The sequence below is a fragment of the Penicillium samsonianum genome, assembly GCF_028829775.1.
Source record: "Penicillium samsonianum strain IBT 33392 chromosome Unknown utg000003l_segment0_segment0, whole genome shotgun sequence".
In the NCBI taxonomy this organism is placed as follows: Eukaryota; Fungi; Ascomycota; class Eurotiomycetes; order Eurotiales; family Aspergillaceae; genus Penicillium; species Penicillium samsonianum.
In genome coordinates, this window is record NW_026643261.1 from 4,417,085 (window position 1) to 4,434,914 (window position 17,830).

The 17,830-nt window shown below is 48.1% G+C and overlaps 9 protein-coding genes across 9 annotated transcripts; 5 read left to right on the forward strand and 4 right to left on the reverse strand.

The window, feature by feature from the left end:
- Window positions 1-61: 61 nt before the first annotated feature.
- N7471_005287 (aldehyde dehydrogenase family protein) lies at window positions 62-1,550 on the forward strand (the record flags this gene model as incomplete). Its single annotated transcript, XM_057278006.1, has 2 exons — window positions 62-91; window positions 144-1,550. 2 exons carry the CDS (start codon window positions 62-64, stop codon window positions 1,548-1,550), a joined length of 1,437 nt encoding a protein of 478 aa, XP_057137616.1.
- A 346-nt stretch (window positions 1,551-1,896) lies between these two features.
- On the forward strand, window positions 1,897-3,505 carry N7471_005288 (amidohydrolase; the record flags this gene model as incomplete). The annotated part of the gene is made up of 5 exons (XM_057278007.1): window positions 1,897-2,268; window positions 2,321-2,565; window positions 2,614-2,820; window positions 2,871-2,925; window positions 2,996-3,505. 5 exons carry the CDS (start codon window positions 1,897-1,899, stop codon window positions 3,503-3,505), a joined length of 1,389 nt encoding a protein of 462 aa, XP_057137617.1.
- Window positions 3,506-3,653: 148 nt separating this feature from the next.
- Window positions 3,654-4,757, reverse strand: N7471_005289 (glycoside hydrolase family 88/105 protein; the record flags this gene model as incomplete). The annotated part of the gene is made up of 1 exon (XM_057278008.1): window positions 3,654-4,757. The coding sequence occupies one exon, from the start codon at window positions 4,755-4,757 to the stop codon at window positions 3,654-3,656; it is 1,104 nt and encodes a 367-aa protein (XP_057137618.1).
- A 613-nt stretch (window positions 4,758-5,370) lies between these two features.
- N7471_005290 (uncharacterized protein) lies at window positions 5,371-7,263 on the forward strand (the record flags this gene model as incomplete). The annotated part of the gene is made up of 5 exons (XM_057278009.1): window positions 5,371-5,790; window positions 5,852-6,129; window positions 6,183-6,701; window positions 6,755-6,966; window positions 7,022-7,263. The coding sequence occupies 5 exons, from the start codon at window positions 5,371-5,373 to the stop codon at window positions 7,261-7,263; spliced, it is 1,671 nt and encodes a 556-aa protein (XP_057137619.1).
- A 1,206-nt stretch (window positions 7,264-8,469) lies between these two features.
- N7471_005291 (putative endo-1,4-beta-glucanase) lies at window positions 8,470-9,726 on the forward strand (the record flags this gene model as incomplete). The annotated part of the gene is made up of 4 exons (XM_057278010.1): window positions 8,470-8,656; window positions 8,721-9,066; window positions 9,120-9,294; window positions 9,370-9,726. 4 exons carry the CDS (start codon window positions 8,470-8,472, stop codon window positions 9,724-9,726), a joined length of 1,065 nt encoding a protein of 354 aa, XP_057137620.1.
- Window positions 9,727-11,373: 1,647 nt separating this feature from the next.
- Window positions 11,374-12,293, reverse strand: N7471_005292 (NPP1 family protein; the record flags this gene model as incomplete). The annotated part of the gene is made up of 4 exons (XM_057278011.1): window positions 11,374-11,474; window positions 11,534-11,860; window positions 11,935-11,999; window positions 12,064-12,293. 4 exons carry the CDS (start codon window positions 12,291-12,293, stop codon window positions 11,374-11,376), a joined length of 723 nt encoding a protein of 240 aa, XP_057137621.1.
- A 541-nt stretch (window positions 12,294-12,834) lies between these two features.
- Window positions 12,835-13,827, reverse strand: N7471_005293 (5'/3'-nucleotidase SurE; the record flags this gene model as incomplete). Its single annotated transcript, XM_057278012.1, has 3 exons — window positions 12,835-13,455; window positions 13,507-13,601; window positions 13,656-13,827. The coding sequence occupies 3 exons, from the start codon at window positions 13,825-13,827 to the stop codon at window positions 12,835-12,837; spliced, it is 888 nt and encodes a 295-aa protein (XP_057137622.1).
- An 855-nt stretch (window positions 13,828-14,682) lies between these two features.
- On the forward strand, window positions 14,683-15,849 carry N7471_005294 (zinc-binding alcohol dehydrogenase family protein; the record flags this gene model as incomplete). Its single annotated transcript, XM_057278013.1, has 3 exons — window positions 14,683-14,805; window positions 14,885-15,307; window positions 15,361-15,849. The coding sequence occupies 3 exons, from the start codon at window positions 14,683-14,685 to the stop codon at window positions 15,847-15,849; spliced, it is 1,035 nt and encodes a 344-aa protein (XP_057137623.1).
- A 351-nt stretch (window positions 15,850-16,200) lies between these two features.
- Window positions 16,201-16,950, reverse strand: N7471_005295 (uncharacterized protein; the record flags this gene model as incomplete). Its single annotated transcript, XM_057278014.1, has 3 exons — window positions 16,201-16,501; window positions 16,558-16,826; window positions 16,888-16,950. 3 exons carry the CDS (start codon window positions 16,948-16,950, stop codon window positions 16,201-16,203), a joined length of 633 nt encoding a protein of 210 aa, XP_057137624.1.
- Between the last annotated feature and the right edge of the window lie 880 nt (window positions 16,951-17,830).

Genomic DNA, 17,830 nt, shown 5'->3' on the forward strand with positions numbered 1-17,830 from the left:
ATCGCTATTTTTCATCTCTCTAGTCCCAATCCCTTAGTATTGAAAGTTGAAGCTGCCTAAAATGACCGACACCAAAACATTAGATTTTTCTGTGAGTCTCTAAATTATAACATCGATCCCACGACTTATCTTTGCTGAAATAGACATTCCACAATGTGATCAATAATCAATTGACCACGACATCGGAAACCCGGCATGGGATCAACCCTGCCAACACTCAGCCTAATCCACCCGTACCACTTTCGACCCAGGATGATCTTGACAAGGCCGTAAAGGCGGCTCAACATGCTTTCAAGGGCTGGGCCAAGACCTCTTTTGAAGAACGACGTAAAGCCCTGCATGCCTGGGCTGATGCCATCGAACTTAATGCCGATGGATTCGCGAAAACCCTCACAATGGAACAGGGAAAACCATTGACTCAATCATCTGCGGAGGTGGGTATGGCAGGTATATGGATTCGTGGTCTCACCGCTATTGAGATTCCCGACAATGTCATCGAGGAAACCGAAGATAGGAAGATTGTGCAACGCCACACACCTATCGGCGTGGTGGGCGCCATTGTCCCCTGGAACTTCCCTGTCCTTTTGGCTATCGGCAAAATAGCCTCTGCTGTATACACCGGAAACCCCATTATTGTGAAGCCGTCTCCTTTCACACCTTATTGCGGCTTGAAGCTGGTCGAGCTTGCCACCAACTTCCTGCCTCCTGGCGTGGTTCAATGTCTAAGCGGTGATGAGTCCCTTGGCCCGTTGTTCACTGCTCACCCTCGAATTGAGAAGATCAGCTTTACTGGGTCGATTGCTACTGGCAAGCGGGTTATGGCTGCATGTGCCACGACTCTCAAGCGAGTTACTCTCGAACTGGGTGGCAATGACCCGGCAATTATCTGCGAGGAGGTTGATATCGATGCTATCATCCCCAAGATTGCAATTCTCTCTTATTTATGTAGCTCGCAGATCTGCATGATGATTAAACGACTTTATGTACACGAGAAGATCTACGACGAATTCTTGAACAAATTCGTCACCTTTGTCAAGACCCTGAAAGTCGGTGAAGGCACCGAGGCAGATACCTTCTTCGGACCTGTTCAAAATCTGATGCAATATAAAAAAGCCAAAGACCTGTTCAGCAGCATTGGCACTGAAAGCCTGAAAGCTGCACTTGGAGGCTCGATTGAGAACTCTTCCGGGTACTTCATCCACCCGACCATTATCGACAATCCCCCGGAGACATCGCGCGTGGTACAGGAAGAGCCGTTTGCTCCCATCCTGCCCGTCCTGAAATGGTCGGATGAGGACGATGTCCTTGAGCGTGCGAATGCTTTGGAGACCGGATTGGGCTCTTCTGTCTGGAGTAAGGATTTCGAACGCGCAAGTCGCATGGCAGATCAACTCCAGTCCGGTTGTGTGTGGGTAAACAGCCACTTTGATGTGGCGCCGAATGCACCCTTTGGTGGCCACAAGCAGAGCGGCATGGGTGTCGAATGGGGTCTTGATGGGCTGCTTGGGTACTGCAATTCGCAGACTCTGTGGCTGAAGAAGAGTTTCTAGTTTAGTGTTTAGCTTTAGATAAACCATTTGAATGTTGGCACAAGCAAACGAGTTTCAAAGACTGACACCGTAACATGTACCACATTTATCCACTATATCGGAGGTCTCCCCATGTCATCGGAAATGTGTCAATTCCGACATTCATTTGTTATCTTATCACGCCCCTCAACGCGGATCTTTTCGTTCATCGGCAGACTCCGTCTCCGTTGTTTTTGCGGGGATATTGATTTTGAAAATATAAATGCCCTGGGGTTCTTTTCAGCTAAGTTGCATTAATTAAGAACTTGACCAGGAATCTCTTTCACAGCCCTTAACACTTGTTTTCAGATCCATCAGACGATTCGCCATGCTATACACTCATGCCACCGTTGTGACTGTGGATGCTTCACGTCGGATAATCACCGACGGAGCAATCCGCGTAGTTGGCGATGTCATTGTTGATATTGGCAAGGCAGATATCCTCAAGGGAAAGTATGGAGCCGATGAAGAGTGCGATCTCTCCGGGCGGATTATCATTCCAGGATTGATCTCGACCCACATGCACACAGCACAGACCTTACTACGAGGCACAGCCGACGATCTCGAGTTGGTTTCGTGGTTATGCGAGAGAATCTGGGTTCTTCAGGGTAACTTTACGGCGGAGGACGGGTACGCTGCGGCACGACTGAGTATCGGAGAGATGCTTAAATCGGGAACCACCTGCTTTTTGGAGAGCATGGTACTATAGCCCTTCGATTTCCTCGATTGCCTAGAGATTGACATGACTGCAGTTTGCAGATCGATACGGTTTTGACGGGCTATGTCGCGCTGTCGAAGAGAGTGGCATCCGTGGCTGTCTAGGTAAGATTGTCATGGACATTGCAAAATATGCTAAAGACGATGCCTGGGCCATGCATCCCGGCCTTGTTGAGAACCGTGAAACCTCCTTGCTTGGGACTTTGAAGATGTGGGAGAAGTGGAATGGTGCAGCCGATGATAGAATCAGAGTCTGGTTTGGTGCTAGGACTCCCGGAGGGTATGTGACATGACTGCCATTGGGTGTTATTTGCTAATGATAAATCAGAGTATCGGACGCACTTTATAAAGAAATGACCGCTATTTCCAAAGATAAGGGTATACCCATTACCATGCACTGCGCTGAGGTCAAGGCCGATCGTGACTTTTTCGCTTCGGTCTCGCACACCCCGATGTCATATTGCAAATCAGTTGGCTTGCTGAGTGATTCAACTGTCCTCGTTCATATGGTTCATTTGGATGACTCGGACATTGAGTGAGATTGAATATTTGTGAATTGATGTAACGGAGACTGATGATATCAAGACTTCTTTCTTCTTCGGGAACGCATGTCGCACACTGCCCAACATCTAATGCGAAGGTAAGTTCCAAGGTTGCATTGCCAGTTCGATTCATACGATCGCGGGACTTAACGATCTAACGTCATCTAGCTTGCGTCCGGAATCTGCAGGGTGCCAGATCTCCAAAAGGCCGGGGTCAATATCGGCCTGGGTACCGATGGCGCACCGTGTAACAATACATGCGATCTATTGCAGGAGATGAAACTCGCCGCTATTATTCACAAGGGGATCTCCCAGGATCCCACAGCGGTTCCAGCCGAAAATGTGCTGGAGATGGCTACAATCAATGGCGCCAAGGCACTGGGCTTGGATAACCAGATCGGCAGTCTGGAAAATGGCAAGAAAGCTGACTTTGTGGCTATCGACGTTCGAGGAATCCACACCCAACCTTGGTTTAACCCAGTCAGCGCGGTTGTTTATACTGCAACTGGGAGAGATGTCGATGTCGTTGTGATCAACGGGAAGGTTGTGGTCAATAATGGAGCGCTCATGACGATGGATGAGGAGGAAATTGTGCAAGAAGCACAAAGAAGAAGCAAAGAGGTAGTGGAAAGAGCCGGTCTGGGCAAGAAAGTTCAAGGCCGCTGGCCAGTGGAGTGATCAAATGCATATTCACATTTCATGGTATTTTTATTTCATTCTATTATCTAGCAAGTTCGTTCGTGCAGGGAACATGCCTATGTACAGCTCTATGATTCAGGTCATGCCCACATTCCATTGCCATTTCAGTCATTAAGACGTGCATTCTTCACAACAGAGCACGCAAGGCTTCACCCAAAGCCATAATAGCCATAGCCTGGCCATAAGGCATTGAGGTCAATGGAATCTTCTTGTAGAAGTCAAGACAATCACCCATCCCAGTGCCAAAGCTGGTATTCTGCAATTCTCCTTTTTCATCCACATATCCCATCACCGCAGCAATAGCTTTTTCAGCAACGGGGCGGTACTGGGCACCGATGTAGCGTTTCCGAACGGCCTTGAGGATACCGTAGGCAAATCCAGCAGTCGCAGAGGATTCCAAGTACGAGTCGGGGTGATCAAGGAGAGTGTGCCACGCGCCGGATGATGACTGAAGACGCTGAAGGGCCTCGCACTGTGCCTCAAGGGTATCTATCAGGTGAAGACGGGTAGGATCATTTGGCTGGAGGTCGAGCAACTCGATGACCTCGGGAATGACGATTGTGACCCAGCTGTTGCCACGGGCCCAGCGCGCATCTGCAAAGTTGTGTCCGCCATCCTCAAATGTCCAGCCGTGGAACCAGAGGCCAGTCTTTGTATCGAAAAGATATTTGATGTGAGTGAGGAATTGCTTTTTCGCCTCTTCGATATATTGGGGTCGGTTCAGAAGTTTTCCGATCTTCGCAAGTGGCATAACAGTCATCATCAAAGTATCATCCCAGAGCTGCTGGTAATTCTCTGTGAGATAAGTCATATGCTGCATGCCACCGTAGCGGGTGCGGGGGAGTTCGTGCATCGCCCACTCAGCCCATGCATCGAGCCACGGCAGGTAGGTGACATTGCCGGTCTTCTCATAAACGTAAGCGAGAGTCAAAAAGGCGGCCATTGTGTTGATATTCTTGGTGGTGCCACCTTCCGCAAACCGTGCAGCAAACCAGTCTTCGATGATGCGCAACAATCTCTCGTCGCCCGTCAGTTCGTAGTACTTCCACACGCCGTACAGTCCAATTCCGTGTGTCCACTCCCAACCCTGCCATGACTTGGTATCAATAATGCGCCCATCAGCAAGTGGCAACAGGAATCTTCCTGTCTCGTCTTTGATGTTGACCAAATTGTCAATTAACAGGTTGACGGCGTTGTGAATTTCGGGGCCCGTGGGCTTAGGGGACGACATTGTATGATGCTGGGAGACTGGCTGTTGTCTTTTCGACGAATAAGATTTTCCACGACTTTTTGTCCGGGAAACAAAATAATATGTTGTCCCGGAAGCTCCAATAATGACAAGAGTTAGTGGAAGTTCTTCCACTAATGAGCTCTCGAGTCAGACGCCACGAAGCATCCCCGCGCGGGCCAAGCGTAATTCGGGTGAGAGACGACCGAATTGCAAATCACCGAGATACCTTGAAAGTGTATTTATCCAGACCCACTACAATAAGCGAGGTACTTTTCGGCCATCGGGGTAGTAGATCCCCGGATTCCCCAGCGTGTGGAGAACGCTAGCGTGCTGTCTCCTCCTTTGCCAAGAAAACCGGGGAAAGCAAGGAGACGGACGTGACTGCTTGACTTGGTTTAACTCGATTTGACTCGATTTGACTTCCGGTTAATACGGTAGACCTACTAATTGGACAGCCACATGACTCTTTCAGCCGGATAATCATCTTACATGTGGTTTGACGGCCCTAAAAACAAAAGCGTGGCCTATTATAAGTCTAAGTGGATATCTCGCTTTCCTGTCCCCTGTGTCCCCTGGTGAACTGCACTTTTGCACATACTGCTTTCAATTCGCCATGGCTGATGGCAAAGACGACCCCCAGCGGGGTATTGAGGCAACACCTCATCAGGGCATTGAGACAGCGCCCGTTGAAGGAATTGAAGTAGTGCATAAGCAGCACCCGAAGATTGACATGGGAGAGTACGAGAACAAGCAAGACATCTCGCATGTCGAAAAGGTTCTCTCGGAACCCGATGACCTCGCGAAGGATAACATGGATATCACCCGTGTGGATAAGGAAATCCAAGCATATGCCGCCCACAGTCAGGTGGAAATCGACGAAGCCACAAACAAGCGTCTGAAACGCCTGATTGATCGCCGTGTCCTTGTTGTCATGATTTGCACATACTTCTTACAGGCTTTGGACAAGGGAACTATGTCGTTCTCTGCTATTATGGGGATCAAGGATGACGCGAATCTAAATGATGGGCAAAAGGTATGCAATACTTGTTGAGCTTTCTTCTCCATCAACATGCTAAATCTATTCCTATCAATAGTACTCCTGGTTAACCACGTGTATTTACATCGCTGTTCTCATCGTCGAATATCCCACAAACTGGATCATCCAAAGAGTCCCACTCGGCAAGTACTTGGGCATTAACATCTGCCTATGGGGTATGATTCTGGCACTACATGCAGCCTGCAAGAACTTCACTGGGTTGGTCATTGTTCGTACCCTTCTGGGTATCTTTGAGGCTTGCTGTCAGCCAATTTTCGTGACTCTTTCCTCGATGTGGTACAAGCGAGAGGAACAAGCGGCCACGGTGACATACTGGTATGTGAATACTCGTCTACCAGCGAGCTCTCGTTAATCTAATGGCGAAATAGGTACATGATGAACGGTGCACAGCAGATTGTCGGTGGCTTATTGGCATACTGTTTCACCCTTATTGGAGCAGACAAGGTGCTCAAGTCTTGGCAGGCACTCTTCCTGACATATGGATGCATCTCCGTTCTTTGGGGACTTTTCGTCATTTGGTATATGCCTGACTCCCCTATGCGTGCAAAGTGTTTCAGCGAGGAAGACAAACGTCTTATGGTAGAGCGTCTTCGATCCAATCAGACAGGTATTCAGAACAGAAAGTTCCATGCATACCAGGTGTGGGAGGCTTTCCGCGATCCCCAGATGTGGTGCTATTGTGCTGTTCAAATGTTCACCACTCTCCCTACCAGCGGTTTAGGCGCATTCTTCGGTATCATTATCAAGGGCTTCAAATTTACCGTATTGCAAACTCAGCTGCTTGCTATGGTGCTGGGTGCTTACATCATTATTGTTCTGTTGTCGTCCGCATGGCTGGTGAACAAGTTCAAACAGAACACCATCGTGATGTTGTGTTTCATCATTCCGTACGTATCTCTCCTTGCTCGTTTTGCAGCGAGCCCAGACTGACAGTTCCCAGATCTTTCATCGGAACTATTGTCCTTATGACGGTCGAAAACACTACTTTGCCCACCAAGGTGGGCCTTCTTATTAGTTACTACATCACTCTATCATTCTGGTCGGCCCAAACCCTCACATTATCTATGGTGTCGCGAAATATTGCTGGTCAAACCAAGAAGTCCACCGTGGTAGCTGCAACATTCGTGTCGTGGGCTGCTGGTAACGCAATTGGTAAGTATCTCAGATGCCCGGTGGAGAAGCTCAGTTCCCAGTTAACAAACAATAGGTCCTCAAGTGTTTCTTGACAAGGATGCACCACGGTACCACATTGCCTGGAGTGTTCACCTGGCTTGCTATGCCTGTATGGTCTGCGCCGTCGTCTACCTCCGCTTCCATCTCAAGCGCGAGAACGCCAAGAAGGATAAGCTGTTGGCTGAGGCAGGTCTTAGTGCCGCAGATCCAACCCTCATTCATGCATTCGAGGATAAGACGGACCGGGAGAACTTGAACTTCCGCTATGTTTACTAGATACGCAAGGTAGATGTTTAGGTATACAATGTCCTTGCTGGTTTACTTGTTAAGCTTGGCTGCCTTTAATTATATCCTCAGATACTTCTATTCTTCTCAAAAATTGCATTCTTATATATGGAACTCCCAGTACGCACAAATGACATTTCAAAAGGTCTCAGCTTGTGGTATTTCCGAGCCTTGAGGTTAGGTGGTAAACTATGCTGGTAAACACAAGTTATATCTACGAGATTTATGGTCCAATTAAAACTATCAAGCTAGCTACCTGCACCTGCACCTACAACCCAAACCCCACATTCTGTGAACAACCATATAGCATAAGTTAAAACCTTATATTGATTCTCAATATATGTCGAGTTAGCCCACATGAAAAACGCTTAGATTAAGTTTGTTTGGAACCACATGGCGGTGATGTGAAGGTCATGGCCACGATATTTCTTACCTTCAGAATGTATCAACGCGGTAACTCACAAGAGTTTCACGGGGTCATTGCCTCACCGTCGGTCGTCGTGTCCGCCTTGGCGCTTGATTCATGACTGTTAATATATTATCATCTTGCTCGTGGAGATATCTTGTATCACCTATTTGTTTCCCTTTTCTTTGTTTATTCCACCTGACTAAATCGTTAATTTCGACCACAAGATAATAGATCATCAATAAATAACTTGAATGCATCATGGAATAGCAAGTGTTAAATAACTATACACTATCTTGTTTCAACAGCTCATTTCCCAAACTGGTGCCAAGGGCGCCTACCAACACTCCAGACGAGCCAGTGTGTCAGGTTTGGATCACAATTCCATGCGCCTGACCCCTCATTACCTTCCATGATTCCTTTCTTCTTGATGGATTGGCATCCTGAGTACTCTCGACACGGAGTCAGCGCGACCTCCGCTGGTGGCGTTGTGACTTGCTGCAGCAATATCCCGTGGTCGTTCTCCGTGCAGAATGATCACTTTAATTCTGCCAAATTCGCGTGTAATGTATCCGACTGGTTTTGGTTGGTTGTAATTAACATTCCCACTTGGGGATATTGACCAGGAAGCACAGCACATGAAACTGAGTTGTACTCCCCTCGATCACTATAAATATGTCCGCCGTCGTGCAGTTTCACTACAGAGGGCAAGCACAGTTAACGTCTCACTCAATATATCTGTTTCTTTGAGACTTAAGCTTATTCAATCCGGTTCTTCAAATACAAACGCAATGTATAGCCTTCTCGGCCCCTCTCTGTTTGCATCCCTCGTTGCAGCTCATGGTCACGTCACCAACATCGTCATTAACGGTGTCTCCTTCGATGGATGGGACATAAACAGTTATCCTTATGCACAATCGCCTCCAGTCGTGGCGGCTTGGGGTACCCCAAACACTGCCAATGGCTTCATTGCTCCCGGTATGTTATGCCATTGCTGTCCTCTATGACAAAATTAATTCCCTTTCTAACCTTGCAAAATTAGATGCGTACACGACCTCGGATATCATCTGCCATCTCGATGCTACTAATGCTAAAGGCCACGCGGTAGTAGCTGCCGGTGACCGAGTCTTCCTTCAGTGGACCCCCGACTGGCCAGAATCGCACCATGGGCCGATCATTGATTACCTCGCTAGTTGTGGCGCGAGTGGTTGTGAAACTGTGGATAAAACCACCCTCGAGTTTTTCAAGATTGATGGTGTGGGACTAGTTGATGGAACAACTGTCCCAGGATTCTGGGCCGATGATCAGCTCATAGCCCAGGACTCGGGATGGATGGTCGAAATTCCTCCCAACATCGCACCTGGGCATTATGTCTTGAGACATGAAATGTAGGTAAATCCCCCTTATTCCTCGAGAAACTTCCGCTAATCTCGCTGTGAAGGATCGCACTCCATGGCGCAGCCACTGAGGGTGGGACCCAGAATTATCCCCAATGCTTCAACCTACAAATCACTGGTTCGGGGTCAGACCAGCCAACAGGTGTCTTGGGTACTGATCTGTACCGTCCAACGGATCCTGGCATTCTCGTGAACATTTACACATCTCTGTCAACCTATGTAAGTGATTATTCGATGTTAAGGCTCGCTAATAGCTCGCCCGATTCCACTCCCTTTCTAATGCCAATTTATCAGATCGTCCCGGGACCAACTCTTTACGCTGGTGCTGTCTCAATCACGCAAACGACCTCGGCAATCACAGCTTCCGGTACACCGGTAACAGGGACAGGTGGTGCTACCGGCGGTACCACTACAACTTCAACCTCGAAGGCCACCACCACGACACTGGTGACTACCACAAGCACCACTAGCGCTACCATTGCTACCAGTAAGATCACAACCACCACTGCTGCTGGCGGGGGTGGAGCAACCCAAACTCCCTATGGACAGTGCGGAGGAACCGGTTGGACAGGGGCAACTGCATGTGCGTCGCCAGCAGCCTGTTCTTCGTTGAACCCGTGGTATTATCAGTGCGTTCCAACTGCTGTCTGAAGTGATCTGGCAGAAGACCCATGTGAAATCTGTCGCTGGATGATGAATTCGAAGTATGAGCAGAAAATGGCTGCTATTAATGAAGCGTGGTGATTGATAACGATGTAAAGCCATTTGAGGTATCGCAGATGTTTCTTCTTTACACCGAGGTTTTAGTTGGGTGATCCATGTATATAGGATCTGTAGCGGAGGAGTAGGCTATATATATTGGTTAATCGCTTGTTCTAGTCATGGATATGGTCTTCATCCCAGCCTACAAGTCTTGGTTGTTGTCACCATTTCAAAATTAACTAGATACTGCCCATGTTTCACTACTACCATGTCACTTTGGCCGGATTTTCTATAGGTCATGTTGATATGGATGCCTATGTATCTATGTATGTAGTCAGGCAGTGTCGTAGAACGGGCCACAACGCCTGACAGCAGATAGCAGATAGTTTTGGGAGCTCGTCTCTTTCTTTAATACCGCTCTCTTCCCTTCTCCCCTGGTTTTTCACCTTGTAGGGTCAACAGATCACAATCTCAATCTTGAGATCGTGTTAACTCAACCTCATCACCGACCATTTTCATGCGTTAACACGTCATCTCACAAGGGCTGTGCTCCCCAACGCCCAATCCCTACATCTGAATATATCCTGGGATGGAAATCACTCTCCTTCAGTATTTCCTTAACCGCACACCATTGTTCTAAAATTTACGTGGTCCTTTCCCTCCGTCCGATCGCGATCATGGTCGCTCCCACCACTATGGCCCAAACAACCCGGGATTCTCATAATGTGTTTTGTGCTGGTCCTCCTTGCCCTGTTCTTCCGCCTGGAACCAGTTGGCCTCGATTACTCAAATGTGTCCGGTGTGTTTTGGACCGGGAGCCTTCTGGGCCTGAGTGATTAGGTGTTTGAGCGGTTTCTGCCCTAACGAGGGTCAGCTCCTGCTGCGAGTCGTTTGGAAAGAACCCATTGTTTATCCTGCATCATTCGACATGTTCTCGGACCTGCCTCCTCTCTCAGTAGAGGGCCAGTTTGGCGGAAGAGCAGCACCCCACGGAAATAGCCTGGGCGAAGATGGCGAGCTAGAAGAAGATAAACTAGAATGCGTAGGCCAATTCCTGGAAAAGGTCATGCAAAATACCCTGATTGATGAAAACGAATCACCGACTCACCTTTCAACATTGCGCGAGTGGCTTTCACTTGTTCTCGGCAGCGATCTATCGTTCTTTCGTGGAAGGGAAAATTGCTCGAACAATTTACTTTGGATAGTGGATTGCGCAGATCGGGTTCTCGATTCTTTCCGCTTGTTTTTCGGAGAAAAAAACAGAATACCCGAGGTTTATGCGATACAAGATATTCGAAGACGAGCTGGTATTCTAAGGGGGAATTCCATCGAGTGGAAGAGAGTCTGGCAGCCAGCATGATGACCACGTTGTGCAGCTACGACGACGCACCACAGGCCGGATGGAGTAAGGACTTCAGTAGTGTATTAGATGAAGATGAAACTAATGACTTTAAACTCCTTTAAGCTTATTATAGTTACTAGTCTATTCGTATTAGCTACCTAAAATAATATATGCTCAGCAGGCGGCAGCAAGCCGTTCGTAATGACTCTTTCTTGAAATCATGCCTTCAGTGGGTAATTTTCCTGGCCACAAGCTCAGAACGTTGCCTTCGCCAGGTTGGAAGCAAAATTGTTCTCGTTGAACGGAACATTCCCTGATCCAAAGTCGGTTGTATCCAAGGCATTTTGTACGACAGCTGAACGTTCCAGGTTAGATTGCGCTTCCAAACCTTGGGGGTATATCTGCGAAACTTACTTGACATTGACTCCCAGGCAACCAATGGCTGTGTGCCGCCGACGGTGGTTGTTAGGCCGAGAGAATGATTAACAGGCCAAACAGACTCGTACTTGATCAGAGATGCAGTCCCATCAAGCGTATAGCCGTCTGTACTGCAATCCCAGGCACCATGTGCCGACGGACAAACGGCCACAATGTTCGAGGCAGCAGTACTTTTGTCGTCGGAAAGCCAGATAATAACCCCTTCCCAATCGTGGCGATGGCCGAGATCAGTCGAAGGCGAATCCTTGGGGAAATACCAGGAATACATCAGGGCATGTTTGTCACCCGAAGAACCGCTTCTCACTGTGGATTGCAATCGTAAGCCCGTTAGTCAATATATCCCAGGTTATTTATTAATAACTTCTAGAGAAACTCACCGTATACTTGTCCCGTGCTCTTGCTGCATCCACTACTAGGGCTTCCTGTTGGTTTGAGACCGGCACTACATCACATATATCAGATATTGGAGTTGAGAAAATTGTTCAAGAGGCAATTCTTTCACTCACTTGGTGTTCCCGTTTGCATCTACGGCCGGGAAAGGCACGCAGCCATTTGCAACATATAGTTTCGGCTGGTAGGCCAAATAGAGGTCGCCAGTAGCACCGGCTGGAACTGTTTCGGGAAATCCGACAATAACGTCGGATCCAACCGTTCCTCGACGCGTCAGCTCAACCGGGCTAGCCGTCACAGGCAGCACAGTGAGAACAGTCAGCGCAGCAATCAGTTGAGGAATCATGTTGAAATGGAAATCAGGAATAGTGAGCTCGTGCTATGTACAAACGGGCTTTCTTCGGAATATTTATATTGTACATGTACAATGTTGTAGTATTCATCCCCTTTGATCGACATGCGTACCTTGTCGCTAGACCCACTTCCTTCGGGCGGTTTAGTCCGATGGAAACGGTCTTCAGCCCCGATGAAGTATAGTGGATGATAACAGAGTCCCACTTGAAACTTTGATTATAGATTAGATTACTTTTTGCCCGTGGGATCGACAGACCCGGTGATTCGCCGTTTGTTTGTGTTTCTCCGATGCGAAATGTCTCAACCAGCTACTCACAAGCTGAGGCATTTTCTCCGCTTGTCAAGGTGGTAACTATCCTTAATTGAAGCTAGTCTGGGTTTTAATATACAGTAGTGCTCTTCATATGTACTCCTTGCAGGGATCTAATATCCTCTGGCACAACACGCCATGGCTCAATATAGCACGTGGTGATTATCAGGAACATGATCTGCACATTCTTGCACATTCTTGGCACCGGCGATTTTTACACCAATCATGGTAGACAGGTCAGCAAATTTCCTAGCTTCTTCAAAACAACCCCCTGCATCTCTGCGTCGGCATCCCTCTTCGAGGCTGCTATTCCAACTGAGACACTTGCATAGCACCCAGACGCTAGCGATACTTTCAATTCGCTTGGCAATCTCGAATCCCCGCACGTGGTCACATCATCCGGAGTAATCAATGGAACTGCGATATGGATGCGGGAGAGGACGAAAGAGAAATCAGCCGGACTTGCGCATTCGTCAGAAACCTTTCCGAAATTGACGTTCAGCCAGATATCGTCCGGTAGGTATGGCTTGCCAGCAGCAACCACCTGGTTTGTTACGTTTGTTGCCAAATCGGCATAAACATCACTGTAGTGAGGCCGCTCGCTATCCCATGAAGTCTGGGAGCCACTAGCACCGGAGAAGGCGATAGCGGGGATTCCATCCTTCGCAGCGTAGGTGGCGGCGCCCACTGTTCCGGAGATGAAAACTGCGAGGCCAATGTTGCTGCCGACATTTGGACCTGTGACGGCCAAGTCCGGGGCGCCGTTGAAGAATTTCGGACCGCTCGTATCGATGCCGTATTGAATTGATGTCACCGGGTAGCTATTGACATAACCAAGTCGGGGCTATTTATACGATCAGTCCACCGTTCTGGGGACAGCGGACACGATACTGACCTCCGAGGAATTAGATCCCACAGCCGGGCTGCCAGATGGGCAGCTATTAAACTCGCATGGCTCAGTCAAGACAGTCGGCTCTTCTTCCTTTGAACCTGTAGTGACGCGTCAATAAAGGAGCGGAATGTAGAGGGGAAGGCATAGCATACCCGTGCCGCTCTGGTTCTCGGCGGGCGCAGAAACCACGACTGAATGATCTGCGGCCCCTAGGGACTCGAATAGAGCGCGGATGTTCGATTCCGCCCAACCATCATCATTGGATGAGATGATGTTGACCGCACTGGCGGCCAGAGGGAAGACGGCAAGAATGTCAAACCGCATCTTCAAGGGCGTCTAGGGACGTTGATCCAGTGTAGAATCAGGGGGTTGTTTGGACCTTTTTATATTTTGGATGCGACTAGTCTGTACAACACGTGGGTCTCAATCTCCCTGTGATCAACGGCTGTGAACCTCGGGGGTACGTCGGGGTCCGCGACAAGGTTCAACGGCTCGGCTCAAATCCGAGAACGCAACGGAAATTGAATTGGTAGATCATGTCCTGTGCCACGTTTAACTCTCAAGCATCCCAGGTTTTAATGGGTTTAATTGCGCTGGTGGAATGACACAGACCACAATCACATCCATGCATGTGTATATAATGTGCAACGGCAAGGTCCCCAACCTAGGTGATTATCTTTACCACATAGCAAGTGGAGAGCAAATTATCTACACAAGAACTAATGGCATCCCTTCCAGCTTTAGTCGTAGCTGGTGAATCGTGTGGTACAACATGTTTGGCTTTTTAGGTACACATAGATTATCTAGTCGTAGATTATTGTGTTACTGCTGTATGCAGGTAGTTTTACCACTTCCGGTTTATCCCCTCAATACTCCCAAAGTTGTAGTCCATAATACACTACGGAGACGATATTAGAAATTCGTATGGAGATTGTGCAATACATGTTTCAATTCCAAATGCCAAGAAACCAAAGAGGGAGTCTGCTCTTTCTAATGATTAGCGAATCCTCGCCTAGCTGACCTACATATGTAATTTACACGGTGGAACGGCATTAACGCAAAATTACGAAGAAATGGAGGCAGCGTAAAAGTGGTGATGTCACAACAGCGTACGGGCTAACTATTGGTTTTATATCGAATACTTGAACAGAAAACTTTTCCGTTGAAAAGTAAACGTATATGGGTCTGCATCGATTTACGATGTCCTTAAATGAAGCTTCTTGGATTTTGGAGCCAAAGGGAGACCTTCAGGTTCTCCCAGCCCCGTATCCAGTCCCAGTGGGAAATGAAATTGTGATCAAGGTGTGTACGGACGGTTCATGCTCACTGGTGATCTCTAGGGCTCTCCTAGACGGCGGTCGACTCTGTTAACAGTCAATAGAATCAAGCATTCGCCATCCAGCCTTTTGATGCAACTGTTCGCGGCCAAGCTTATATTGATATGCCTTATCCTTCCATTTTAGGGAACGGTGTGGCTGGCCTCGTCGAAGAGGTTGGGCCACTAGTTACAAATTTCAAAAAGGGCGATCGTGTTGTATCAGACACACCAATTTACCAATTGAAACAAACTAAATACGGGTGTTGGCAAAAGTACGTGGTGGGAACCGAAACTACGACTGCCATGATTCCGGAAAACACTACATTCGAAGACGCTGCGGCGATCCCTTTCGCACTTTTAACTGCAGTAGCAGCCTTGCATTTGAAATTGGGGATGGGTAAAGCCAACGAGCATCGCGGTGGGAAAGCACTGATCTGGAGCGCAAGTGGATCGGTGGGAGGATATGCTGTTCAGTACGCTGCAAGTGTGAGTGAAATGTTCACATACGCTGGCAAGTAAAGAGTTGACATTAATATCAGAATGGATATGACGTTGTGGCAACAGCATCGCCGCGGAAATTTGACTACGTGCGTGGTCTTGGTGCGTGCGAGGTCCTGGACTACAAAGATGACCAGATTGTTGATAAGCTGAGGGAATTCGGCCCGTATGATTTTGTGATGACAGCTTCTGGAGATGCAAAAGGAGCAACCGCTATTAGTGACATCCTGCAGCCTGCGGGTGGTAAATTCGTCTCTACCCGCCCGAAGAGCGAGGAGATGCGTCTAGCTGCCAATGTCAGCCTCCTCTACGACTTTTTCAGCGCGACCACCCAAAAGGTGGCGAATGCAGCCTTCACAAAATGGTGGTACAGTGAATATTTACCTATGGCTCTTGCTGGCGGTGTAACACCGACACCATTGGAAATGCGACCTGGTGGGCTGTATGGAATCCAGGAAGCTTGCGAAGACGTGGTGGCGGGACGAAGCCCTAGAAAACTGGTTCTTAATCCGCAGACTGGGGGGCCTTGATTATTCCTGTACTTGCGCTCAGATGCAATTTGTTTCCGTTACATTTGCGTGTGGTCTGCAGCACTCTTTTGTCTCCTCTACTAATAACGCAATCCTTTTACCTCCAATTTAATGAACGCCCATCATTTACCCTGATCTCATCATCATATCACGATTTCAGCGTGCAAGTGAGATCCTCAACTGAGACCTTCAAAACTCTTGAGGGACAAAGCACAGCATCCCACATCGAGAGGATAACAAATAATATAATTCAGTGTCAAAAGTCTAGCCGAAGATGTTAAGCCCTAGGCCTCAATAAGAACTTTAATTTGAACACTGATTTGGAGAGTCAAGGACGCTTCTGCTGCCACTTTACTTTTCGGCACTCTGACCGCTGGATGTATAGCTTTGCATCAAGCACCAGTAACCGGGAACATAATCACGCCAAATTCCACGATAGCCTTCGACATCCCGGCGCCAATCTCTGTGAAGCTCAGCAGAGACAGCTGCCCAGTTGAGAAGCTGGCACCCTGCTTGAACCATCCGCTTGTGGGCAGATTCCCTCGTGTGCTCTTTAAAGGTACCGGATGCATCAGTGACCACAAAGACATCGTAGCCTTGTTCGATTAAACTGAGGGCGGGGAAGGCAACGCAGATTTCAGTCAACACACCACTACCGGTTGTTAGCGAGATCGATCTAGAACTGTACTAGTAAATTACAGCAATTACCTGATGATAATCTGCTTTTTACCAGTTGCTTTGACTGCACTGACAAAGTCTTCGTTATCCATGGCATTTATTTGCCCGGGACGACGAATCAGAGGTGCATTGGGGAGCGCCTCTGGAATCTCTTTGACGATAGGGCCATTAGGTCCAGATTCAAATGAAGTCGTCAGCACGGCAGGGGCTTTGTAGTAAGCTGCAACCTTTGCCAATGCCAGGAGATTTGTGTGAAATTCGTTGGGTTCAAAGTCACGGACTAGCTGGATTAAACCTGACTGTTTCAAAGAAGGTATCAGCCAAAACCAATTGTCGATGAATTTATACAATGCAACGCACCTGTTGATCAACAAAAAGGAAGACGCAGTCGTCTTTGTCAAGTCGTTTGTATGCAGGAGGCATGGTGAATTGCGGAAGAAAGTACTAATTGGACAATTTGGGACAGCTGCTTTACGATCCAGATATAATCTGTGGAGTGGTAGTTGTGCGAATATATAACGCTACCCCCGTGGCGAACCTAGTAAAAATTCCCACGCAATCAATCTAGAGGCTTGGCTGGCATTGCCGCGGGTTCAATATTAGTCGACGAAGAGTCATTCTTACGTACCGACCTAAGTAAAAGCCCAAACCTTGGAGCCTACTGCTTGAGCTTGTTCCCGATATGCTTATTTATATGAGTGGAGTAGCTAACTACCTACGTAGATTAGTTGGTCAGCCCTCGAGGTTTATAATCTTGACTACATGTAAGAATTAGCTCGTGATTTAAGGATGGCTCGTGCGCCCCCCGTTACCTGAACGATAATGAACTTCCGTGTCTGTGGATCATCGGAGAGATCCGTCTCTCATGGTGAACATTCCCGGCATGGTCTACGTCATGAACTGTCCATAGAAAAGTCTCTGCCGTGTTAAACGGCCCCCCTGAGCACGCGTACAAAGCCTCAAGCCTCGGGATTTATTTCCGTATTAATACTCGTGCATCCGCAGATGTTGAGTTCCTTGAACCAGTATTTCACGTCTTGAAAGATTTCGACTACGCTCCCACACGCCAAATTCTGGAGAAGCGGACATGATACTGAGGAATTACCTTCGCCAACCACCGTCGTCCCATTCGCTGGACGCATTGGTGCCAATCAAGAGTTCTCAATGGACAAAGAGAACTATACGCAGATAGAATTGTTGCAGAGGTTTCCTGACGCTGCTCCCTGAAACCCATTATGGGATGCCCTATCTTTGCGACATATTCTACAGGGGAAGGCACTGGTGTCGAAGCTGTAGGTCCATG